Source organism: Mirounga angustirostris, unplaced genomic scaffold (assembly GCF_029215605.1).
Source record: "Mirounga angustirostris isolate CCGP_5_RB_7025 unplaced genomic scaffold, mMirAng1.0.hap1 SCAF_3, whole genome shotgun sequence".
In the NCBI taxonomy this organism is placed as follows: Eukaryota; Metazoa; Chordata; class Mammalia; order Carnivora; family Phocidae; genus Mirounga; species Mirounga angustirostris.
In genome coordinates this window covers 79,353,496-79,380,777 of record NW_026991711.1, presented here as the reverse complement: position 1 = coordinate 79,380,777, position 27,282 = coordinate 79,353,496, and the positions used below count along the sequence as shown (strand labels likewise).

At 41.3% G+C, this 27,282-nt stretch overlaps 1 protein-coding gene across 2 annotated transcripts; it reads right to left on the bottom strand.

Annotated features, from left to right (window-relative positions):
• Window positions 1-8,872: 8,872 nt before the first annotated feature.
• GJB6 (gap junction protein beta 6) lies at window positions 8,873-19,895 on the bottom strand. 2 transcript variants are annotated; one of them, XM_045869142.3, is made up of 3 exons: window positions 19,726-19,895; window positions 16,864-17,014; window positions 8,873-10,404 (listed from the first exon to the last, which is right to left on the bottom strand). In XM_045869142.3, the coding sequence occupies exon 3, from the start codon at window positions 10,387-10,389 to the stop codon at window positions 9,604-9,606; it is 786 nt and encodes a 261-aa protein (XP_045725098.1). In that variant the 5' UTR covers window positions 10,390-10,404; window positions 16,864-17,014; window positions 19,726-19,895; the 3' UTR covers window positions 8,873-9,603. The 2 variants fall into 2 exon arrangements, with proteins under 2 accessions (XP_045725098.1, XP_045725097.1); XM_045869141.3 differs by having other exon boundaries at window positions 16,850-17,014; window positions 19,726-19,893.
• Window positions 19,896-27,282: the final 7,387 nt, after the last annotated feature.

Sequence of the window (27,282 nt, the reverse complement as noted above, 5' to 3'; positions counted from 1 at the left end):
AGAGAGTGCATGTGAGTGGGGGAGGGGCAGAGGAAGAGAATCCTCAAGCAGACTCCCCACTGAGCACGGAGCCCTATATGGAGCTTGATCCCATGACCCATGAGATCAAGACCTGAGCCGAAACCTAGAGTCAGACACAACAGACTGAACCGCCCAGGTGCCCCCCTCTTGAGTTTTCTAAATTTGACAGTTGAAACAAAAACTATTCTAGATGTATGTGATTCTTGATGTATGTAGAGGAAATATTTAAAACAATTATAGATGGAGAAGGGTAAAGAAATGGAAAGGGAGGTAAGGTTTCTATATTTCACTTAAACTGGTAAAATGATGATGCAAGCAGACTGTGATGTTATGTGTATGTAAGGTAATACCTAGAGCAGCTATTAAAAAAGCTATACGAAGATGCATGCAAAACCACTAGGTAAATAAATATGGAATTCTAAGAAACATTTTAGCAAACCACAGGAAGGCAGGAAAAAGAAAACCAAAATAAAAAATAGACATAAGAAACAGAAAACAAAAAATAAATGGCTTAAGTGGTGGACTTAAGCTTTAAACTACCGACAATTAAATTAGATGTAAATGGACTAAATACACCAAATTAGACACAGATTGACAGAATGGATTTAATACATGATCCAACCAGATACTGTCTACAAGAAATTCACTTGAAATATAATGACATAGGTAGGTTGAAAATAAAAGGATGGAAAAAGACATATACAAACAACCGAAGGAAAGCAGTAATGGCTTTATTAATATCAGGTACAGTAGGCTTTGGAGCAAAAAAAGTCACCAGACACAAAAAGGAGCAGCATATCATGATAAAAATGTCAATTGACTAGGAAGACATAGCAATCCTAAATATGTATACACTAAACACAGAATGAATAATATATGAAGCTAAAACTGATAGAGCTGAAAGGAGAAATAGACACATCCACAATTAAAGTTGGAGACTTCAACACCTCTCAACAACAGATACAACTAGACAGAAAACTAGCAAGGATATAGAAAAACTCAACACCACCATCAGCCAATAAGATATAATTGACATTTCACTGGGTAAGAGAAAATACATTTTTTTCAAGTGCTCATGGAACATATGCCAAGATATTTTTAAATGTATCCAGGATTTGTTTTAATCAGGTAAAGTAAGACATGCAGACTCAGAAATGACTGACATGAAGGAAGAAGTGTTAACTCACAGCTCTCTAGAAGCAGGAGGCACAGCATGACATGCAGGGCCACAGGGTCATTCAGGAGACAGTGGGGGTGCAAGGAAAACATGGGCAAAACTCTTCATTGTTGTTTCTGTGGGAAAGGCAAGGCAGAGTAAACAGTCTTAGGATTGGCTAGTTTGAAAATTTTAGCCAGTTGTCTGGTATCTGGCCCTGGGGTGATTAAGGCAGGTGGATAGAGGCCCAGAATGTGAGAGCCCTTTGAAATCCTGGTAAAAAGACGTGGCTGGGGTTATGGGTTTTAGATTGGTTTGTTTGATTATGAAACATGAACTCATGGGGAGTTGTTTGCTATCTTTAGGAATTAGCTAGCCATGGGAGCGGCAGTCTTCCCAGAGTTAGTAAGGCCACAGATGGCAAAACCTCAGAATAAAAAGACATTCTTAATAAATGGGCCATAAAACAAACCTCAATGCATTTAAAATAGTTGAAATAAGAAAGAGAATATTCTCTGATAATATTGGAATCAAAGTAGAAATCAATGACAGAAAGATAACAGGAAAATCACCAAACACTTGGAAACTAAAACACACTTCTAAATAAATGATGGGTTAATACATTGTATTGAATGAAAATAAAAAAATACAGCATATCTTAAATTCCACATATGAGTGAAATTATATGGTACTTGTTTATCTCTGATTTACTTATTATAATCTCTAGATCCATCCATGTTGTTGCAAATGGCAAGATTTCATTATTTTTTTAAGGTCTAGTAATATTCTATTGTGTATATATACCACATCTTCTTTACCCATTCATCGATTGATGGACACTTGGGTTGCTTCCATATCTTGACTACTGTAAATAATGCTACAATAAATACAGGGGTGCATATATTTTTTTCAAGTTTGTGTTTTCAGATTCTTTGGGTAAATACCCAGTAGTGGAATTACTGGATCATATGATAATTCTATTTTTAATTTTTTGAGGAACCTCTATACTGTTTTCTACAGTGGTTGCACCAGTATGCAGTACACCTGAAACTAATATAACACTGTATGTTAATTATACTGAAATTAAAAATTAAAAAAGAGAAGAAAACATCACAACTTCAAAACAAAAGTATACTCAAAACTCAATAAAAGACAATGTCATTAAAAAATACAACATATCAAAATTTGTGGAACATAGCTAAAGGAGTGATGATAGGGAATAGTACAGCACTGAATGCATATATGAAAAGAAGAAGAGACTCAAATCAATAATCTAAGCTCCCCCTTCAGGAATCTAGAAAAGGAAGTGCAAAATAAACCCAAAGCAAACAGAAGGAAAGAAATAATAAAGATAAGATCAGAAATCAATTAAATTGAAAACAGGAAAAGAATAGAAGAAATTAATTAAACAAAGATCTGGTTCTTTGAAAAGATCAATAAAATTGACAAAAATTCTAGCAAGATTAACAAAGAGGGAAAAAGAGAGAGGACACAAATTACCAATATTAGAATCAAACAGGGTATATCACCTATAGACATCAAAAGGATAAGAAAATACTATGAACAATTCTGTACTTATAAATTTTACAATTTAGACAAAATGAATCACTTCCTCAAAAAACACAAACTACTGCAACTCATCCAATATGAAACAGATACTTTGAAAAGCCTTACAACTGTTAAGGAAATTGAATTTGTAAAAAGAAAAAAAAAAAAAAAACTCAAGAAATGTCCAGGTCCAGATAATTTCAGTGAGGAAGTCTACCAAACATTTTTTTTTAAAGATTTTATTTATTTATTTATTTGAGAGAGAGAGAGCACATGGGGGGGGGGAGGGTCAGAGGGAGAAGCAGACTCCCTGCTGAGCAGGGAGCCCGATGGGGGACTCGATCCCGGAACTCCAGGATCATGACCTGAGCCAAAGGCAGTCACCTAACCAACTGAGCCACCCAGGCGCCCGGAAGTCTACCAAACATTTAAAGAAGGATTGCCTCCTCTTCTACATGACCTCTTCTAGAAAATAAAAGAGGGAAAAACACTTCCCAATTAATTTTGTGATGCTAGTATTAGCCTGATACCAAAACCAGACAAAGACAATACCAACAAAACAAAACAAAAGAAGCCCCCCCCACCAAAACCCAACAAAACAACAAAGAACTAACATCCCCGAGAATATAGATGTAAAAATTCTTTTTTTTTTCATTTTTTTTGGTTTCAAGTTTTTATTTAAATTCTAGTTAGTTAACATATAGTGTAATATTGGTTTCAGGAGTAGAATTTAGTGATTCATCACTTACATATAACACCCAGGGCTAATCACAATAAATGCCCTCCTTAATACCCATCACCCATTTAGCCCATCCTCCACCCACCTCCTCTCAAAAACCCTCACTTTGTTCTCTATAGTTAATAGTCTCTTACGGTTTGCCTCCCTCTCTTTTTTTTTCCCCGTCTCCTATGTTCATCCGTTTTGTTTCTTAAATTCCACATATGAGTGAAATCATATGGTATTTGTCTTTCTCTGACTGACTTATTTAGCTTAGAATAATATACTTCATTACCATCTACACCATTGCAAATGGTAAAATTTCATTCTTTTTGATGGCTGAGTAATATTTCATTGTATATATACACATGACATCTTCTTTATCTATTCATCAGTCAATGGACATTTAGGCTCTATCCATAATTTGGCTATTGTTGAAGCCCAATGGATAGTTAGGCTCTTTCCATAGTTTGGCTATTGTAGCAGCTAATTCTGCTATAAATACTGGGGTGCTTGTGCCCCGTCAAATTTGTATTTTTGTATCCTTTGGGTAAATACCTAATAGTGCAATTGCTGGATCATAAGGTAGTTCTATTTTTAATTTTTTGAGGAAACTCCACACTGTTTTTTGGAGTGGCTGCACCAGTTTGCATTCCCACCAACAGTGTAAGAGGGTTGGCCTTTCTCTGCATCCTTGCCATTATTAGTTGTTTCCTGTCTTGTTAATTTTAGCCATTCTGACAGGTGTGAGGTGAAATCTCATCATAGTTTTGATTTGTATTTCCCTGATGATGAGTGATGTTGAGTATCTTTCCATGTCTGTTAGCCATCTAGATATCTTCTTTGGAAAAGTGTCTATCCATATCTTCTGCCTATTTCATAAGTGGATTACTTGTCTTTTGGATTTTGAATTTGATAAGTTCTTTATAAATTCTGGACAATAACTCTTTATCAGATACGTCATTTGCAAATATCTTTTCCCATTTTGCATGTTGCTTTTTAGTTTTGTTGATTGTTTCCTTCACTGTGCAAAAGCTTTTTATCTTGATGAAATCCCAATAGTTCATTTTTGCTTCTGTTTCCCTTGTAGATGTACACATTTTTAATAAAATATTAGCAAATGGAATTAGTAATATATGAAAGGAATTACACATTGCAATGAAGTGAGGTTCATTCCAGGGATGCAAGACTGGTTCCATATTTGAAAATCAGTTAAGGTAATCCACCACATTAATTGGCTTAGGAAGAGAAATCACATAATCATATCATTTATTGCAAACTTTTTTTCCACAAAATGTAACACCCACTCATGATAAAAACTCTCAGAAAAATAAAAATAGAGGGAAACTTCCTCAATTTCATAAAGAATATCTATAAAAACCTATAGTTAACATTATACTTAGTGGTAAAATATTGAATTTTTCCCCCTTAAGATTGGGAACAAGATAAGGATTTCTGTTTTTATCATTCATATTCAAAATAGTATTGGAAGTTCTAGCCAGTGCAGTATGGCAAGAAAAGGAAATAAAAGACACATAGAATAGAAAGGAAGATATAAAATTATCCCTATTTGCAAATGATATGGTTGTCTTATGCAGAAAATCCCAAGAAATCTCCTAGAACTAATGAGTTCATCAAGATCACAAAATACAAAAAACAAAATCAAACCCCCAAACCCAAACCATTTATTTCTTTATACTAGCAATGAACAGGCAGACTCTGAAATTAAAATAAAAAATTATTTATTTACAATCAAAGAAAATGAAATACTTAGAAGTAAATCTAACAAAACATTTACATGATTCATGTGCTGAAAACTACACATGTTGATGAAAGAAATCAAAGAAGATATGCATAGAGAGACATAATGTGTATATGGATAGGAAGATTTGACATAGTGAAGATATCAATTCACCCCAAATTGATATACAGGTTCAATGCCATTTCTACCAAAAACCCAGCAAGATTTTTTGTAAACATAGACATGATGATTCTAAAATTTACATGAACATAACATTTACATAAACAATTTGAAAAGGAAGAATAAAGTGAGAGGAGTCATTCTAGCAGGTTTCAAGAGTTATTTATATAGTATCTGGTATTGGTGGAAGGATAGACATGCAGATCTGGTATTGGTGGAAGGATAGACATGCAGATCAATGGAACAGAATGGAGAATGCAGAAATAGCTCCACACCAATATACTTAACTGATTTTTGACAAAAATACAAAAACAACTCAATAGAGGAAAGATGACATTTTCATCAAATGGTGCTGGAGCAACTGGACATCTGTCTACAGGCAAAAAAATGAACCTCAACTTAAGTCTCAGACCTTATATAAAACTAAACACATAATGGACCACAAATTTAAATGTAAAGTGTAAAAACTATACAGCTTTTAGAAAAAAAATAGAAAATCTTTGGGATCTTGGATTAGGCAAAGACTTCTTAGACTTGACACCAAAACCACAATCCATAAAAGAAAAAAATTGATAAATTGACGTCATTAAAATGAAAAACTATTGCTCTGCAAAACACCTTGTTAAGAAGATGAAAAGAAAAGCTAGAGTGGAAAAAAATTTATGAACTACTATCTGTCCAAGGACTAGTCTCTAGAATATATAAAGAACTTTCTAAGTTCAACAGTAGGAAAAAACCAATCTAATTAGAAAATGAAAATGATTTAGCTAAAAATCACATGAAAAGATGTTCAACTTCATTAGCCATTACAGAAATGCAAATTAAACACATCTATCAGAATGACTAAAATAAAAAATAGTGACAACACCAAATGCTGGCAAGGATGAGGAAGAACTGGATCACCCATACATTGCTGGTGAGAATGTATAATGGTGCAGCTACTCTGAAAACAGTGTGGCAGTTTCTTTAAAAAAATGAGATGTGCAACTACCATATACCCAGCAATTAGACTCTCGAATATTTGTCACAAGAAATGAAAATGTGTTCACAGAAAAACCTGTATATGAAAGTTCATAGTTTTCATATAAGCCCCAGACTGGAAACAGCCCAGATGTCCTTCAGTGAGTGAATGTTTAAACAAATTGTGCACATCCATACCATGGAACATTCCTCAGCAGTAAAAAGGAATAGACTACTGGTGCACACAATGACCCGGATGAACTTTCAGAGAATTATGCTGAGGGGAAAAAAACCCAATCTCAAAAGATTGCATACTATATGATTTCTTTTATAATCACATTCTTGAAGTGAGAAAAACTATAGAAATAATGAGCAGATCAGTGGTTTCCAGGAATCAGAAAGGGATGTGGTAGGTGGAGATGGGATAGGAAAGAGTTGGATGTAGGTATAAAAGGGCCACATGGGGATCCTTGTGGTGATGGAAATGTTCTGTGTCTTTACTGTATCAATGTCAATGCAGTGGTTGAGATCCTATACTATAGTATAGCAAGGTATTACTATTGAGAGAAACTGTGCAAGGTGCACATGGACCTCTGACCTCTGTGTTATTTCTTATGCCTACATGTGATTCTACAATTATCTCAAAATAACAAGAAAAAAAGAGAGGAACATTTACTGGACAATTGGGGAATTATGAACCATGACTGGATTTTGTAATGTGATGGTGGCATTATGTTTCAGTTGTAAAAGATTAGTCTACTCTTACAAGACCCATATTGAAATACCTACTGATGAAATGACGTGTCTGGAATTTGCTTCAGAGCAATCCAGAGTGGGGGATAAGCAGGCGAGAGTCTCCTGGGAAAGTGAAAAAGCATGAATAGATCATTGTTGGAGCTAGGTGAGAAGTGCGTGGGTTTTTTTTTTTAACATCATACATTATACATTGTCATCCAACATGGAACTCTGGGAACCAGTGCAACATGGTGGTTAAGCCTCTGCCTTTAGAAACAGTTGGACTTGTTTTGGACCTAGTATCTGCTACGTATTACCTCTGTGACTTTGGGCAAGTTATTTAACCTCTGTGTAAAATGGGATACTATCTCAGGGTAATTGTACAGGTAAATAAGATTGCCAAAGATAGGGTGAGAAAAAGAAAGGTATTCTCTCAAGGGGTAAGAGAGGGAGGGAAGTCAATGCAGGAGACAGAGGAGCTGTTGGAGGTGGAGACCCAAGGTTAGGTTGGTCAGTTTCTTGTGACTCGGAATCTAAAAAAAGGTCTCAAAAAGAGTTTTAAGAAGATGAAAACTGATAAAGAGCCATCAGATTTGGTGTTCAGCAAGTCATGGTGCTGACAGTGGCTTGGATTCTGTGGTGAGGGTGGGCCCAGATGAAGGTGCTGAGAAGTGGATGGGGAAAGAAAATGTGGCCCACCACTCCTGACCTTGGTGCAGTGGTATGGAGAGACAGCTCCAGAGAGGAGCATAAAGGGGGTTAAAGAGCAGAAAACAACTGGAGAAGAGAAAGAGATGGAAAATAAGAAAGGAGGGACTGGTTAGGTGGTGTTGTCATGAGGGGGACCAGAAATCCCAAGATCATGGTGGGAAGGCAGTTCCTTTCTGATACAGATTGGTATTGCTCCTAAGGCTGTTTTATCTGCCCCTGGTATTTCACCTCATCCTTCATTTGATGCTCATTCGAATAGCTATTTAAAAAGAAAGAACATTATAGGACATTGGGAATTATGAGTGCTAACTAGATTTTTTAATGCGATGGTAGGATTGTAGTTTTGTTTTAAAAGATTAGTCTTTGGTTTTTATAGATTGATACTGAGACATTTATGGGTGAAATGATGTGTCTGGAATTTGCTTTGGACTCTGAAGAAAATGAGAATATTTTGTTTTTCTGGAGAGATATTTTGGAATCATGGTGCCATGTTGACATGTGTCAACAAGCTCTTGTGGACACTTATTATTTATTAGGTTTCCTCATGCAGAATATGCCATGGTAATGTTGTCCCTTTACACAGTTGTTTTGTGTGTGTGTGTGTGTGTGTGTGTGTCTTACCACTCCAGAGTGACCAGTCTGTGACTGACTCACCAGCACCCATTCTCAAGGCATCTGTGTTCAATCTGGAAATCCCTGGAGAGAAAGGTTTCCTCATCTGTGGGTGTGAAGCTGTGGGTGCTTATCTCAGTCACCATGGTCTGAAGGATTCAGGTAACGAATGAATCCTTTGAGGCAAGCTTCGTCTGAGAGTTGCCCCTGACTTCCTCAACCTCCTCTCTATCAGGGCTGAACTGACCCAGAGGACATTTTCTGTGTCCTAAAGCAGCCAGATCCTCTCCAAGCTATGGACTGGGTGGGTTGCTAAGCTCAGCTTCTGCTCAGTTGATGTGAGGATGCAAGAGTCAGGCTTGAACTCCCAGGCACCCCCCACCCCACGCAACCAGCAGCCTGCCCACCAAAAGTAACCCAACCAACTCATCTTACCACATGAGGGATGACCACATGGAGGCCTAGACTGAACAGAAACCCATAATGCAGATGAAGGCATAAGCAATGGGGCTGATCTTTATTGAGGTGAAACATTCAAGTCAGCTGTTCACAATGATTGCAAATTGTCCAGTTTTAAAAAGCTTCCTACTTCCATACAGCTCTGTCTACATTTAGGAAGCAATAAAAATATATTGTACAATGAACAATTTCCACCTTAAGAGTATCATGATAGTTCATAAATTTGTCAATAGAAATTGCAAAACACTATTTACAACAAGATAGACTCTTTGTAAGTTCAAAATTTACATACTTATGGCATAATTCTAAAACTAACCTCATATGTTTTCCCAGGTAAGAAAGACCAGTCATTGTAAAAATACTTTATATAAATTCAAAGTCAGAACTAAAACATTCAATCCTATAAAAATATCTTTTACTAATCCAAGTATCAATTTTCTACATAAATGTTCTTTATCAACACAGTTACACACTTAAATTTTCAGGAAATACCTAGTATGTCAGACAGTCCACTTAAACATGTTAAAGTTACTTCAAGGCACAGTTGTAATCCTGTCTTAGTTTCAGAGATGGACCACATATTTGATTATGTTGCATATTAAGGGAACAAGTGTTCTACAAAAAGTTAACCCAAGTATTTATGTATTATGAAAGCATTTATAAAGACAAAGTCTTCAGCCTATGGAAGGGATTTTTAGGTGGGCACTGCCTTCAGAAGGCACCACTTTTGTTATGAGTCAGCTATGTAGTGCTTTGAAATGTTTAACTTGGAAAGCCTGTGATGGCATTTTGACCACTATCTGAAATCAGCTCATTCATTTCATTTTGCTTACTCTCTTTTAGGGCGTGATTGGGATGATTTCTTTGTGTTTGTGTTCTTTTTGATCTCCTAAAACATACTTTCAGCAGCAGGTAACACAACTCGGCCACATTAAGCAGCATGCAAATCACAGATGCAGAAATCATAAAAATGGTAAACACGGTTTTCTCAGTAGGTCTAGAGATAAAGCAGTCGACAAGGTTGGGGCAAGGGTCAATCCCACATTTCAACACCCAGGGCAGGTGGTACCCATTGTAAAGGAAGTAAAACACATACATAAAGGATGCTTCAAAGATGATTCGGAAAAAGATACTGCTGGTGTACGTCCACCACAGGGATCCCTCTATCCGAACCTTCTGCCTTTTAATGTCTTCTAAGTCTTTGAATTCATTTCTTTTCTCTCCTCGCCTAAATTTGCGGGCGGCCTCGTGTCTGTAGTAGGCGACATGCATCGCTACCAGCAGGGCCGGGGTGGAGACAAAGATGAGTTGCAGCGCCCACAGCCGGATGTGGGACACAGGAAAAAAGTGGTCATAGCACACATTTTTGCATCCCGGTTGCAGAGTGTTGCAGACAAAATCTGCCTGTTCGTCACCCCACACTTCTTGAGCAGCCACTACAAGGATCATGACACGGAAAATGAAGATGACGGTGATCCATACCTTCCCGATGCTGGTGGAGTGTTTGTTTACTCCCCCGATGAAAGTGTGTAGGGTACCCCAGTCCATTGTGTTGGCCTATTCCTAAACAGACAAAAATTAGCAAAGGTTAGTTAATGGAAAGTTCCTTTGATTTTATAAAATAGTATAGTTATATTATAGACCGAAGCAAATTTCTCTTAAAGTATGCTGCGAGGGGCTCCTGGGTGGCTTAGTGGGTTAAGTGGTTAAGCGTCTGCCTTCAACTCAGGTCAGGTCCTTCTCGGCAGGGTGTCTGCTTCTCCCTCTCCCTCTGTCCCCCCACCCGTTCCTGCTCTCTTTCTCTCTCTCTTTCAACTAAATAAATAAAATCTTAAAAAACAATAAAGTATGCTGTGATATTTTATAACTTCAACCTCCTAGGTTGCTAGTAGGTTTTCTGGTAGGGAATGCCCACTCTAAGAACATTCGAACAGTTTTAAACCAGAAATAACCGTTGGGGGTTTCAGATCATCTCGATGCAACTGAACTCAGATTATATATTAGGTTGCTGTTCGACATTAGTGCAGGAACTTAGATAAACAAATACATTTCCCAATTTTCTTTTAACCACCATGCGTGTAAGTACTGTATCAGTTTTGTTTTGCCCAAGGGATCACAGACGTTCCACAGTAGATCCTATTCCATCAAACGGCTTATCAGAGAGAAAAAAATAATCCTTGGAATGACATATGTAGTGTACCCAGCAGACTGGGAAGGGGGAAGAGACCCCGATACTTGCTAGTTTATACAATGTATTTATGTTTATTTCTAGTTTGAATAACATCATTTGCTGGAATCATGTGTTCTTAGGAGACCTGATGTCACACACTACTGAAAGGTCCTCTTCTGCAAGAGAATTACTAGCTTTTACAAAAAGCACTCACTCGCTCTCCAGATAACCGGGGCTGGCACTAGCTTTCCCTCCCCAGTTACCAGGAACACATCAGGAGCCATGGATGAAGGGAACCAGCAATGCAGAGCCCCTCCCTCTTAATGCACGGATTTAGCATCCTGAGAGAAAACATTCTTGACTTCCACAGGAACTTTTGCTACAATTCAGACAGACACTTTCTTACCCTACATTGCTACAGAAGCCTAGAGAATTATTCAGTATTCGGATCAAAAAAAAAGAACTCTGAGAATCTTTTGAAAGAGAAAACATTCTCTTCAGAAAACAGGCTTACACAAATTGTCAAACCTTTCAGGGGATGAGGGAGCTGCCAAAGTCCTTTCGTCGATCTGTCTGAGGGCGACTTTCCTGTATTTGACTGCACCCCGGGGTCAGGCTTCTCCTCAGGCTGACAACCCCCACTCCCACCACCTTCTTGGCTCCATCTCCTGCCCACAGCTCCGCCCCCTCTGCATCACATCTGTTGCTCTTTGAGACAACTGGGTAAATGGAGGCAGCCTCAGCTCCTTCAGGAATGCTCAGCACTAAGTCCCTAGATGAGGTGTTAATGTGTGCCCCAGAAGCAAGACCCTTTGTTGATGCTAATAAAGTCAGCCAGTCCTATATTATGAAAAGCAGACCTCCACTTTAGTTGGCTTTCTGAGAAATTCATCTTTGCCCTTGGTTTGGTTTTTAGGCACCACCTTTTTCTTAGAAAGACATAGGTCCAAGGAAAAATGCCACCATCCACATTATAGGTCTTTGTGGATTCCTCCTCTGTCTGAACTGCTCAGTGGAAGTAGGGGGCACATGCTGTGGAAGGGGTGGGGAGGGGAGCGCAAGCAGGGCATAGCTAGAAATTTCTATATCATGAGTTTCTCCCCCTGCTTTCTCCTCTTGCCAAAGCATATAGAGCTCAATTATAGACAAACGTCTCCCTGTCACCACATTGCCAAGCCAAGTAAATAATAATCACCAAGACTTCCATAAGTATTTATTGAATGTCTACTGTATAGAGATGTTAACTATTTTTTTTTAAAGATTTTATTTATTTATTTGACAGAGAGAGACACAGTGAGAGAGGGAACACAAGCAGTGGGAGTGGGAGAAGGAGAAGCAGGCTTCCTGCTGAGCAGGGAGCCCAATGCGGGGCTCGATCCCAGGACTCTGGGATCATGACCTGAGCTGAAGGCAGCTGCTTAACTGACTGAGCCACCCAGGCGCCCCGAGATGTTAACTATTTCATCTTTGCATCCCAAGGCACAGTCCAGTTCCCAGCACTGAGTAGGTTCTGAACAAAGCTTAGAGCAAATAGGGGATGCAGGAGGGTCATGGCTAGAAGCACTGGGGAGAGCTTCCTATCCAATGATGCATTCCTATCCTAGGAAACTGAAGGTGTTAGATCACAACTCTGCAAGGAGGGAGCACATAATATCTTAAGAAAAAAATGGGGAGGCGGTAACGGGACTGCACTTCAGCACGTATATTTTCACTTGATTAATGAAGTCACCAGAAGACAGGATAATTGAAGTGATCATGGACTTTCACAGATGCTTATTCTTTCCTTGAACAACCCATAAGAAGGAATAAAAAAACAGCACTTAACAAACCAGCACCCTCAGAGTATTCAGGGTTCCCAGATGCTGCAAGCCGGCACCAAAGCCAAGGAGGTGGAGCCAGGAATAAGGAACCGGAGAAATCGTTTTGAAGGGCTTAGTGCATACCGGCCTGTTCCAACTCCACTGGCCAGAAAGAAGTAAAGGACTTTGAAATGTTCATAGATCTTAAAACTTGTTCAAATGCCATGGAGTATGAAAAGTTTTAACACAGAATATGATAAGAACATTTGAATTCTTAAGTCCAAACTAAAATTGAGCCAAAAGCTTACATTGTGGCAGAAATGGGAAAATGCAAATTATCATTTTAACTTAGCCTAGACTTTACTAATTTTTTCAATGAAAACGAAAAGACAGGTGGAATTCCACAGCTGAAGACTTGAAAAGGGGTGTTGGCAGTGGGGGTCGGGGGGGAAGACAAGAGCTCTTGAGTGTGTCCCACAGTTCTGAGGGAGTCGGCTAAGGGAGGGAGAAACTTCCAGCAGCATTGAGGGGCTCAGATTTTCAGGCAACAATAAGATGGAAGACAACCCAGATCACGATACACAAGTGGAGGAGTCCAGACTTGTAACAACAATGTCAAAAAATTTAATCACTAATTGAGCAAAAAAAAAAGGAAAATAAAAATCATGAAAAAGAAAGAAAAATAAGATACTTGAGCCAAAAGAAAAGAAAGGGGTGGGCACAATAGAGCACAAGGCATAATTTTACCTGTTAACAGAGAAAAGGCAGAAACTCTTCTCCTATTTTATCAAGGAGAAATTATTTAAAAAATTATTTCTAAGGGCGCCTGGGTGGCTCAGTTGGTTAAGCAACTGCTTTCGGCTCAGGTCATGATCCTGGAGTCCTAGGATTGAGTCCCGCATCGGGCTCCCTGCTCAGCGGGAGCCTGCTTCTCCCTCTGACCCTCCCCCCTCTCATGTGCTCTCTCTCTCTCTCATTCTCTCTGTCTCAAATAAATAAATAAAATCTTAAAAAAAAATTATTTCTAAAAGCATGATACAAGAGAGGTGTGGAGCTAGTGCCCACCTTCTGAGAAAGAGATTTTCAATGTCCACAGTACATGTATCTTTGATTTTAAAGACTCATCTTGGAGGGCACCTGGGTGGCACAGTAGATTAAGTGACCGACTCTCAGTTTTGGCTCAGGTCTAAACTCAGGGTCGTGAGATCGAGCTCAGCGCAGTCTTCTTGAGTTTCTCTCTTCCTCTTCCTCTGTCCCCTCACCCCCCGACTCTCTGTCTCTCAAATAAATAAATAAATCTTTAAAAAATTAAAAAAATAAAAACTCATCTTGGATAACATGAATTATAAAATTAATTTTTAGTTTATAATGAAAGTCGTTATAATAAATTTTCCTAATTGTTGCTAATTGTTTTCTATCCTGGAAGCATTTCAGGAGGTAGAAACACATACATCTTGATGTTTAAACATATTTTACACAGCTGTTCACCTAGGGGACAGTCCTATTTGTTAATAAATGAAGATGTTCTCTAATTAACCAATAAACATCCCCCACTGCAATTTGGTTTAATTAAGTGCCCAATCAACAAATTTTCGATTTATCAAATAAAAGTTCACATTTTCTTAAACCCTCCAAAGTGCAGAGAATTTAGAAAGAAGGCTGTTTTCCCCTGAGTTCTTTATCAACAGGCTTCCTGAACATTGGCACACCTGCGGTCACCTATTACCTGCCCTTCTAGCAAGCAAACCGATCAAGGTGCTAAAGGACAACTCAGTCTGAATGAATTTGGAGAGGCTGAAGCTGTGGGAGAGGTCATGAGGTCAGAATTTCCACACAAGAATATGGTTCTGGCTTTCTAGAAGCAGGATCCTTGGCACCCGTGCCTTAGGGCTTCTCCTTCTTAAAAAAAAAAAAAAAAAAAAGGAACAATTATTATGGCAGTGGTTTTATTTCTTTTGGCTTTTCTGGGTGCCCAAATCACACATTCTGAAGTTCTATCCAAGTAGCAAAGCTGAACAGAAAATAATCTATTTTACAGTACTTTTGACTTCCACTAAATATCAGTAATTTCCCCCCGTGCCTTTAAAGGGAGAAAAAGAGATGCGTAGGTCACTAAGAAAAATGAGTGATTAAACCCAAATACAAGTGTGTCCAGCCTACTGGTCACTCAAGACAATCAGGCTAAAGACAAACCACCTGATCTGCAGTATCTTCCTGCAGGAGCAACAAAAGCCCTATTACTTCTCACAGTAGGAATGACAGGAAGCGCTGCCCTCCATATTCTCCGTCCCTCCCTTGCCCTAAGTGCGCCCAGGAAAACCATTCAGTGAATGTGACGCCATGTTTCCTACAGTGAGAGCTTCTCTTTTGATTCTTCTGTATAGTCCACATCATTCCTGAGGGTCTTACGTATATGGGACCTGGGTATCATTGTCCGTGTGCTAAGAGCAGAAGGACAGCTTGCCTCACAACTGTCAGAGCCAGTCAGGGAAAGGGACTGCCCCCAGCTTCCTGACACTTTGCTGCAGGCACCCTCATGCCTGGCTGCCCCCAGGACACCCTTCCCGCGGGAGGAGCCCGGAAAGGAGGGAGCTGACAGAGAGCAGAAGATTCACCTCCACTTTTCCTCCTGACCCGACCTTTCCCTGGATTGAAGGCACTTCTGCCTTGGGGGGGAAGAGACTGCCCACTGCGCCCAACCCTCTCCTGCCTCTTCCTGTAAAAACATAACTCCTGGGGGAGCTTTCCACCAACATCTTGGTTGTAGGAGATTTGAAGGCTGAATGCTCTTTGAAAATTACTTTCCGAAACAACTGCATCCATTGGCACCCTTTGCAATTAGTATTAGTAAACAAAATACCTCCTTCCTTTCATGCTTTAGACAGACTGCAGCCAATGGGAGGAGCCTTTTCAATAAAAAGTAAAATATTAACTCTTTGTGAACAGAGAGGTTTATCTTAACTGGCGCCTCTCTGGCTCTCTCTTTTTTTTTTAAGATTTTATTTATTTGACAGACAGACACAGCGAGAGCAGGAACGTAAGCAGGGGGAGTGGGAGAGGGAGAAGCAGGCTTCCCGCAGAGCAGGGAGCCCGATGCGGGGCTCCATCCCAGGACCCTGGGATCATGACCTGAGCCGAAGGCAGACGCTTAACGACTGAGCCACCCAGGTGCCCCATCTCTGGCTCTCTTTTAAGGAAAGAATACATCTGTCTAGCTTCTGTAGTCTTGTCTCCGTCCAAGAATGTGGTTACACTTCGTGGCGCCTGGGTGGCTCAGTGGGTTAAGTGCCCAACTGGATTTTGGCTCAGGTCATGATCTCAGGCTCATGATCTCAAGAGTGTGAGGTGGAGCCCCGCCTTCCGTCCCCGAGTCTGGCTCCGCGCTGCTGAGCCCGGAGCCTGCTTAAGATGTTCTCTCTCCCTCTCCTTCTGCCCCTCCCCTGCTTGTGTGCTCTCTCTCAAAAAAAAAAAAAAAAAAAAAAAAAAAAAAAAAAAAATTGGTTACACTTCAAGTTACAAGGGTAAACTGTCTTTGGTTTTGTGGTATATCTAATTATGGTGAATAACTCCATATTGCATTCTTGATACTAAAGCTCCAGTCTGGAATACTTACCTCTAAGAATAAGTAAACCATTGATCTTACTTCTGATGATACACACAGTATTATGAAGATAGATTGTTCTTCCCTTTTACAGTTAAAATAATTTAAGTAATAAAATTTCTTGATTGTTTTAAAACTTAAGAATTTAATCATAACTAGTTTGCTTAACAATGACATTTTAGTTTCACTGATGACAGAATCAAACTAAAGCTTTAAAATTATAGTCTTACCCCTTAGCAGACACCAAGAGGTGGAAAGTGTCTTTCTAGAAAGTTCTATTTCCCTTTGGATGACCCTTTCAAAGTTATTCATTGAATATTTGATATACCCGAGAACAGAACACATTCTTCATGATTTCCACATTAGCTCTGGGGAGTCGAGGAGTTTTATATTGATAAAAAACAACGTCAAAGCAAAACAAACACATATGGGCCTTACTTCCAAGGACTCACAGCTAATTGGCCTGGAGAAGAATTAGGCAAGTTTCCCTCCTCAAGGGCTTCAGGCTTTCTTCTACACCATTTGATTGCCTAAAAGCTGATGTTGCACAGTAATGACATGAATATAAATCTTTGTGCAGTTTCAGTTCAGTGATGATGTCACCTGTTGAGGGAAAAAACACAGATGTGGCCATATTTCTTTAACTACTTCCCACGTGTCTATTGCATGACCTTTGTGGGTAGTTTTTCTTTATCCCCAGAACTGTTATGAGGGAAGTCTAGAGACTGCCAATTTCCTGATGCTTCATACTTTGAATACTAATAAAATAAAAATAAAATCTTTAGTGTAGATTCTTTTCCTTATCAAAATAATAATAATACCCAATCCCAAACCTCAACCCCATTCCTTGAGCAATTGAGAAAAAGAGTAAGGGAGTTTGAGAAACTGGATATGCTCCTTTATCCCCCAAATCAGGAGTTTAAAAAAAAAAAAATCTCAAATTCTCTCTTTAATCAAGAAGAATCTATATCTGTTGTCTCTAGAAAGCTCAGGTCATCCAAGGGACAACCTTATCTCTGATTTTTAAATTTAATGACTCAAAATTTCATCAACTGTCCTTTATGAGTAACAGCTAGTGATAAAATGGATTTAGGATCTATGTACTTCTTCAAAATTAACTCAATAAAATTGAGAGAACTTTTTCTGTGTATGGAGTCTAAATATAAACATGGACAATTCATAAAACTACATGTGTTTCTTAACCCATTTGGGAAGTCAAAGAGTTAAAACATTTTCCATTAAGCAGTCTCTGTTCATTCAAGCAAACCTGTGTCCTTCCCAAAGATTTAAGTCTAACTTGAGTTGAATGACCATGAAAATAAAAAAGGAAAAGCCGCTCCACGGACCCAGTTCTATTCTCATGGCTCAAGCAAGTAAAACAGAAATCTTAATAAATCATAATGCAGCCACTGGAAGGATTATGTCCTCATGGCCAAGAAACTTGTGTTAAAAGTTATTTTCCGGGCGCCTGGGTGGCTCAGTTGGTTAAGCGACTGCCTTCGGCTCAGGTCATGATCCTGGAGTCCCGGGATCGAGTCCCACATCGGGCTCCCTGCTCGGCAGGGGGTCTGCTTCTCCCTCTGACCCTCCCCCCTCTCATTCTCTCTCTCTCAAATAAATAAATAAAATCTTTAAAAAAAAAAAAAAAAAAAAAAAAAAAAAAAAAAAAAAGTTATTTTCCCACAATTTTATTCTATTTAACATTTTAACTAACGTCTACAAACCACTCATAATTCCTGGAATATTCAGATTGACTCAAAGATGCACGGTGAGGGTTTGCAAGTAAGAATTTTCCTTTCACCCTACTCAGTTGTTTAGTCAGATCTTCTGCAGTTCTTTTCTTTCTTAAAGCTGTTATAATTCAGAAGATAAAAAGTAAGAAAAAGAAAATGAAGTCACTCTCACCAATACCAGATTTGGTTTTAAAATAAAAACACAAGTGAAGCAGCTGGACTGATTAGTGTCCTGCCAGTTTGGGTCACTGTGGGGATGGTGATGGGGGACGCTGCACCCCCGGCCCCCACCCCAGTTACGTCACAGCCTAGAGAGTGTTGATGTTCTCTCTTCATAACTTCCTTCTCCCCTCCTTGGCAGGGTTCGAACAATACCCCCAAAGACTCCACCTGATCCAAACAACAGACAAAGCTCTCCACAGGAGCAGTCTGGAGCAGCATCCTGCAATTCTGAGGAAACTGCATTGGGGCAGGACATTTTCTTCTAGAACATTGGTTAGATTTTACTAGAACTGGGGCAAGAAAATACTTCTATGGCATACAGTCTACTGAAGGGAAAGAACAAAAATACATGGTAACATTCAGTCAGCCACTTCGCTGACAGTGAGATTCCACCTAGGGGACCCTGCGGTCGCTGCTGGACCAGGTATCCCTGCAATGGCTGCACGTTTCTACCCCCTACAAGCGTCCATAACTGCATGCAGGCCACACTCACCTGAGGTTCAGTCCTGCTCTCCAGAAAGGGAGGCCAGCCCAGTCAAAACACCCGATGCCAGGTAACACCTGGGACTGCTCTCCTTCTCTAGACGGGAAGTACCTTCTGGTGCCTCCACCTTTTAACTGACGTGTGTCACCAATGACACTTAATTATTGTTGTCCAGTAATTGTCCAGTAATTGCATTATTGTCATCTGAGTTTCCCAAGTTCCTTGGGCAAACATCATGCAGCCAAACGGGTCAGTTCTACCTGGGACTTGTCCAATAGCCCGGTTAAACCGGCTTTCCTTTTCCCCAGACCCAAGCAAGACTTCGTCAAGGTTGCATAAAAGCAAAGAAAATCCAAAATGCAGCAAAGGAAGTGGGGGAAAGGGGCACGGGTCCACACTCTGGCCACTGACACACACGATGTGGTATATTTATAAAACCTGTTGTGCAGGTCGAAGGGGGACCATCTAGGGTTAAAAGTCAAACCCGTCCATCCTCGTTCCTCCGGGTGCGCAGAGGACTCCGGGCAGTGCCGGGCAGAATCGGCCCGGGCCCCAGCGGACACGGGAGGATGCGGATCCGCAGCAGATAAGGTTGCCCTGGGCAACCCCAACACGTGGACACCCACCGCTGCCAGCCGCCCAGCGATCGGAGGGTGACCATGCCCTGCGGCCACAGGGTCCACCTTGGAGCGGTCGCCAGCAGGGGCGACAAGGGCGAGAGAGGCGACAGGCTGCCTGCCTCACCTGCTCGGGGTTCTCGGAGGCAACAGCTGCGGGCCAAGGGCCGAGATGGCGCAGCGCGCCCGCCGCCTCCCTCACCGCGCCCCCCAGCCCGCTGCCAGCATTCGGGGGCGCCGCGCCTGGCGCCCGCTTACCTGCTCGGCGGGACTGCGGCCGGGGCCCTCCGCTGCAACCGGCCAGCAGGTCGGGCTGGGGCGCCGCGGACTCCTGGGCCGGTGTCGGGAGTGTGCAGTCGGCGCTCCCTCTCGGCTTCGGGTACAGGCCCGCTCCCCCCTGCAGCGCCTTTTAACCGCGCCCCACCCCGCCTCTGCCCTGACGCTTCCCGGCGGGCTGCGAGACGCAAGAGCGCCGAGTTCCGACGCGCGCCCGCCCGGGGCCGCGGGGTGTAAGGCAGGCCCTCCCTCGGGGGCGAGGAGAGCGACGGTTGGCCGCGGGGAGCGGGGGGTGCAGGAGTGGCCCTCCTTCGAGGGTGCGGCGAGCTGGGGCCACGGTTGCAGGACTGGCCCTCCCTCGGGGGCGCCGGGCGCCGGGGGCTGGCCCGACCTGGTCCTGAAAGGGTGGGGCGGCCCGCGTCTCCTGGCCGCTCCGGGTGGGGAGGGGTTCGCTGGCAGAGCCCGCGCTCGGGGTGGGAGGCCCCTCGGCCCGAGAACCGGGGTGTACTGGCCAGGCGCCCTAGGGAAAGGGACTGGGCGAGTGGGTCCGCAGCCCTTAGCGAGGCTTTCGAAGCGGGGGGACTCGTTGGAATCAGTGTTAAGGACAGGTTGTGTTTTTGCCAGGACACATCCTCCTTTTTGTTCGGACACTGCCACCCTCTTACAGCCCTCCGGGTACCCGTGCACGGCCTTCTCCTAGAGAGCAGCCTGGAGGCACAGTGACTGTTGTTTTTTATTAATTAATGACCGTTTAGAGGAGTCGAAGAGGTTATTTTTATTAGTTACCTCCATCCTTTGACACCTCCTGCAGGGGAAGCAGAGCCGGCCTCCCTCTGCTAGCCTAGCGCGCCACGTAAGGACCAAGCTGGTGCCCTTCTTTCAGGCAGGTCTCAGAATGCCCGGGGTAGGAGAGGGCCTGGTGCAGGGGCTGGTGGGTGGAAATGGTGGGAGCTGTTTAGGGACCCGGCGTCACAGGTTCAAACCTGTTCTACATCAGACAAGAGATGTATGACTTGCTTGTTTCACGAAATTGGTTGGTGATTAAATGGCTGCACCTAAACCACGCACTAGCTGTTGGGCCATCTTCTCTCATGCAACAGGACTAGTGGTGGTTCTTAAGGTGCCTCTTTAAGGTCCTGAAAAATGAACCTGGACTATAAAGCTCTACCTCCCGAAATATTTTGAGGAGAACAAGATTCTCAGAGAATTGCCCTGCCTCAGATAAGTTTAAAACACTTTGGGGTGGGCCCTGGAATGTCCTTGAACGTAAGGTTGGAGACACACAAAAACCTGTTTTAGGCTTTTTCGTTAGACAGACTGGCTGTCTTAATGTATCCTGTGCCTTGAATGTTCCCTCAGCCTTAAGGGTTTGGCTATCCTGCCCTCCTTTCTAGTCTCTCCATCTTTCCCCCCAAACAAATGCACCAGCCAGGCACATCTGTTTGCATAGTAACATAACTCAATTATAAAAGCAAGTTGTAAACCTCTTTGGGAATTATAAACAGTTTAAGCCTTTTTTTGCATTCCCACCACACTAGGTAAAGTACTTTGCACATAGTAGATGCTGCTCGGTGAGTATATGCATATTGATTGGCAAAGCCTGAGCAACATAGCAGATAATCCTGGAAATGGCTTTTGTTCCTAAAGAATGACTACCCACATTCCCACTCCTTACAGCTGCTCTGTGCAACATTGTGTTTGAACACTTATATTCTGGACCAACGGACGTTGTACCAGGACCCTTCCAGGAAAGAACTTTTGAACTCAAAGTAGTTACAAAGAATGTGTTACATTTGCTCAGGTGCCCAAAAAGAGAACTATCTCAATTCTGTGGAAAAATACCTCTTTTCCTATTCGGGTTATCTATGGCTTTTCACTTTGCCTCTTAATATTTAATCCCACCCAATTTTCACTTATCCTGTTGCAGAAGAAATTTAATATGGATTATATAAATGTATAGACTTGTTGAGATGTTCATTGAAAACTGAAAGTTAAAGATTTTATGCTGAGAACCAAAGGCACCTAGAGTGTTGACTGGGTTGTTGACCTGTGTAACAAACATGGAAAAACTTTCTGAGCTGATTACAACCCTACTGTCCACTTAATAGTAGCACACAATTCTGAAAGCAAGGTTTTGCAGTTCTGGTTGTAATCAGTGACATGAAACTCATTTGATTAATATCTTCCCTCTGCATCTTAATGATGATTTCTAGAGGCCATAAATTTAATCCGCACAGAATGTGTAGAGTGTGGATCTTCCTTTGCAATACCAGGAGGTTTGAAAAGATGATGGTGAAGCACTCTTTTGAAAATCTATAAAATCTCTGGGTGAGTTCTCCTGCCTCTGCTTAGAGAACAAGGGCGACTCCAGCCCCCACTCCCCCATTATGGCCCCCCTCCCATACTCCTCCCTGTTGGCCGCTGGTGCAGACTAACAGTCTAAGGTGGAAATACAGCACGGGGACTCTTCCTTATAACTGACATAGTCCCAGACACCTGGAAGGGAGAGAACAGTGTGCTCCCTTTAAATGAAAACCAACATTTGTCTATTCATTCAACAAAAAAGCCTGTATCGAGTAGGCCTATATAAGGCTGAGGACATAGAGGAGACACTTCCCATCTCAAGAGTTTTCTAGTTTGATTTTTTTCAACCCTGTGTGCAAAGATCATGTGAGATGCTGTTGAAAGGATAATACAATACTATACAGGTTTCTGGGAATCAACTTTTGTGGGTCTTGGGTGAGCCCAGGAACTTTCATTTTTATCAATTATCTTGAGTATTGCTGTTATAGGTGGTCTGAGAGCCATACTCGGAATCATGCTAGTTATGGATATTCTTTGCCTTTTGATATTTTAAAAGATAAGTGTTTTTATTTTTTCCCATGTATTTCTTTTTATTTCATTTCAATTCCAGTATAGTTAATATACAGTGTTAAATTAGTTTCAGGTGTGCAATGTAGTGATTCAGCACTTCCATACATCAAACCTAGAAACAGACTCTTTTTTTAAAAAAGTTATTTATTTATTTGAGAGAGAGAGAATGCAAGCAGGGGTGAAGGAGAGGAACAAGCAGTCTCCTTGCTGAGCTTGGAGCCTGCTATGGGTCTAGACACGGGGCTCAATCCCATGACCCTGAGATCATGGCCCTTAATGGACCCTTAATGGACTGAGCCGCCCAGGCACCCCTAGAAACAGACTCTTAACTACAGAGAATAAACTGATGGTTACCAGAGGGGAGGAGGATAGGGGGATGGGTGAAATCGGGGATGGGATTAAGGAATGCACTTGTGATTTTTAATTATGGTAAAATACATATAAACTCACCATTTTAACCATTTAAATTGTACAATGCATGGGGACATTTAGTTCATTCACAGTGTTGTGCAACCATCGCCACTGTTTAGTTCTATAACATTTACATCACCCAAAAGGAAACCCAGTACCCATTAAACAGTCACTCCCCATTTCCCAGCCCCTGGTTAACTAGTAATCTACTTTCTTCTGTCTCTATGGATTTGCCTGTTCTGGATATTTCATATAAAGGGGGTCGTACAATATATGGCTTTTTGTGTCTGGCTTCTTTCATTTACGTTAATGTTTTCAAAGTCCATCCGTGTGTCAGTACTTCATTCCTTTTAATGGGTGTAGATACCACTTTTTATTTATCCATTCATCTGTTGGCAGACACTTCAGTTGTTTATACCTTTTGGTTATTGCGAATAAACCTGCTATGAACATTCATGTGCAAGTTTTTGCGTGAACACTTGCTTTCAATTCTTTTGACTATAAACCAAAAAAGGAGAGGGACCTCCGGGTCATGTGGTCATTCTATGTTTAACTTATTGAGGAACCGCCCATTTCCCATTGTAGGAGCACCATCTTACAATCCCACCACCAGTGTCTGAGGGTGTCACTTTCTCCACATCCTCACCAACACTTTTTATTTTCCTTTTTCTTTTTTTAAGTTACAGCCAGCATATGGATGTTACGGGATTATCTCATTGTGGTTTTGCCTTCCTTTTCCCTGATGTCTAATGACACCGAGCATCCTTTCATATGCTTGTTGGCCATTTGTATATCATTGGAGAAATGTCTGTTCGATTATGAATATTTTAATGTGGCAAAGGGATTTACAAATACTATCTCAACAAATACAGAGTTCCGACAATGTGCAAAATGTAGGTTGCAGCCCAACTCTGGCAGTTCTGTGTTCCCTGTGGATCTTGCTGTGATGAGGCAAGGACTTCTTTTTGGAGGATGAAATGTATGCCTGTGATGGCTAGTGAAATTGGGAAGGGGTGCAGCAGTGGTCTCACCATGAAGCAATCATCAAAAACCATGCCTACCTGTCCTTACTCTTTCTGGCTGTCGGCATCAGGAGCACTGTGGCTTGCCTGAGATACTGGTTCCTACTCTGCAATTGTTCTCTAATATTCCATGTTGCCCTTCAGATAGATGAATTGAAAGGGCTCCTTGTGGTTTTGGTCCTTTTATTATTTTTATAATAAACCTTTTATTTTAACACAGTTTTGGATTTACAGAAAAACTGCAAAGAGAGTACAGAGTTACCACATACCCGGCACTGAGTTTCCCCTAATATTAAAGTCTGACAGTCTTATGATACATTTGTTACAATTAGTGAACAAATATCAATACATTATTACTCATGAAAGTCCATACTTTATTCGGGTTTCCTTAGTTTTTACCTAATGTCATTTTTCTACTCCAGGATGTAGGAAAGCATATTACTTTAGTCATCATGTCTCCTTAGGCTTCTCTTGGCTGTGACAGTTTCTCTGACTTTCCTTGTTTTTGGTCACCTTGCTGATTTGGAAGAATACTGGTCAGGTATTTAGCAGAATGTCCCTCAACTGAAGTTTGTCTGATATTTTCTCATGATTAGATGGGGGTTATTAGTTTTGGGGAGGAAGACCACAGAGGGGATTGCCATTTTCATTACGTCATATCAAAGGCACATGTTCTAATCAACATGATTTATCACTTGGGATGTTAAGCTTGATCATCTGGGTGGGGTAGTGTTTGTCAGGTTTTGCCACTGCAAAATTACTGCCCTCTTCCATACTGTACTCCTTGGAAGGAATCACTGCACAGCTCACACTTAATGGGTGGGGACTCATGCTCTACCTCTTTGAGGCTGGAGTAGCTATATAATTATCTCTTATTCTTCTGTATGGAAAATTTGTCCCTTCTTCCCAATTTACTCATTTGGTCAACGTTTGTTTATATTACCATGGATTCATGGATATTTATTTTATACTTTGGATTATAATCCATAAATACTACCTTGTTTATTTTGTTGTTCAAATCATTTCAGCTTTGTTCATTAGGATCTCTTTCATTTGGTTCCTGTTTCTCTCATCATACTCATCATTGTGGGGTTTTTTTTAAAATGCTTTCTTTCTGGCACTGCAAGATGCTCTTATTGTATATTCTCTGGCCCATCCCTAGGATCAACCATTTCTCCAAGGAGCCCTGCTTCTGTTAACTGGAGAGCTCAGTGTCTGTGATCATGCTTGCTTGTTTGTTCTGTCTCTTCTCCTCAGTTGTGGGCTCCCTGAGGGCAGGAGCTTGGCTGTGTTGTTCATCAGTTTGTGTACCTGTAAAGCTCTAGTGCTGTGCCTGATATATTCTGGAGGCTCAGCAAGCATTTGTTAAATAAATGAATAAGTTCAAGGAGTATTTGTTGGGTAGATTAATTGAAAATAGTAGGAGAAGAGTCTGGTGGGTGAAACTTTGAGGAAAAAAGTAGTCCCAACATATAATCAGTGAGGTACCTGTGTACTTGATAGAGTGGAAGCTCTGCAGGAAGAATGGGACATTGTGCTGACCCTCAAAACAGTTAGAATCTAACAGGGAGCTGTGACACTTGCTGTTAAGAGGGAAAGGGGCCTATTGTTCCCCCAGCCAGGGGTGATAGGCATCCTCAGTGCAGTACATCTCCAGAGTGCAGCATCGGGGTCTTCGCTCTACAGAACCAGAAACAATGTTGTGAGGTTATCAGACTTGGAAGAGATGGATTCAAAGGCCACAGTCCAATGTAACTATTTTCTGGTGGAGTGCCAAGGGGTACTCGGTGGGAAGGTTCCCCTGGGAGACCCATCCATTCCCACACACCACCTTCTGGTACCCTGCAATTAGGACCAGAACAGGTGGATCCTTTAAGGATTATTTCCATCAAGTAGTGGAAGCCTGATAAATCGACCTCCGTAAAGTATCTGGCCTGCCATCTAGAGACAGGATCATTTCCCAAAGAAGTGCTGGATTCTTGGTCTTTGACTTTTTGCTTTCTAAACTTCTGCAGAATATACTTCTTATTTAAGCACCTCTTTACTTCTCATGTCGTATAAAAATATACCTAGTGGGGATATAATTTTCTTCGAATACACACCCAGACTGTTTTCCTTCTTTTATCTTCTTTTTTGTTGTTGTTATTTGCTTTTAACAAACTTTAGTATTTCCAGGTTTCCTTTAGCAACTTATTAGTAATTTCTTAGATTGAGATATTTCTGTGACAGATCAGTACTAATTTTGGGTTGACATGTTCATGACCTTAAATGCACATCCTGGGTGACTTATTATAACCCTCTTAGTTCTGGCCACAAAAAAATATATATTGGAACTATGTATAATAACTATCACATATAATGTAATGTCACACAGAATATTATTTCACAATGTAAGACATACAACATATACAGAAGCCAAATTCTGTTCTTCAGGGGATCAGAATGGGGAGAGCTCAGTGAGGGTGAAAAGCTTTGGGCAGAGCTTCATGGCCTGGGCAGGGGGGCACAGAGCACTTGGGACAGTCTGCGGGCAAGCATGTGTGTGTGGCAGCAGGGATGAATGTGGTGTGTTCATGTGATGGCAGGTGGGGGCAGGGCCTGGCTGGCCTGGCTGGAGTGGAGTGCTTGTGTTGGGAATATGTGGACATAGTGGTCAGGCAGGGCCAAAGTGCACACCAGGGGTTATCAGTCAGGAAGAAGAATTTAAACTAGCTCTGAAATGAGGAAGAAGGAGCACAATGCCACTTGATGTGAACTGAATCTGGCAATTTTAATGAAGTGCACGTTTATGAGTTGGTGTGATGTAACATAATTGCAAGAGAGGTCAAAGAGGTGCATATGGTGTGATTGTAATTTTGGGCACCATCAATATGAGTTTGGTGTTTCAGTGAGGGGGATGCTTCTTCCCTCTTTTCTAAGCTGCTGATCTCACCCAGTGGGAGCTGACACATTTCTTTACAGGAGACATTTACAAACTGTAAACAGAATGAGCAGGCAGTGGGTTTTTATCAGGGGAGAAGTCAACCAGAGGCCAAATGACTCTTAGCCAGGTACTGTCTGGATGGGGGACAGACTGAAGGTCTGCTAAGTGGAGAAGCACTGGTAACATAATCACCATTGGGGAGGGAAAAAGCTGAGTCCAGAGGGTCAGTTTTGAACTTGAGTGATCTAGAGAATCATATTTCTCTTCCATTGACAAAAAGAGATGTTGGCAAAGGAAGCTGCCTTGGGA

Bases quoted from the DNA above. Each gene is read 5' to 3' on its own strand.
- GJB6 (XM_045869142.3), bottom strand. From the start codon at position 10,389: ATGGACTGGGGTACCCTACACACTTTCATCGGGGGAGTAAACAAACAC.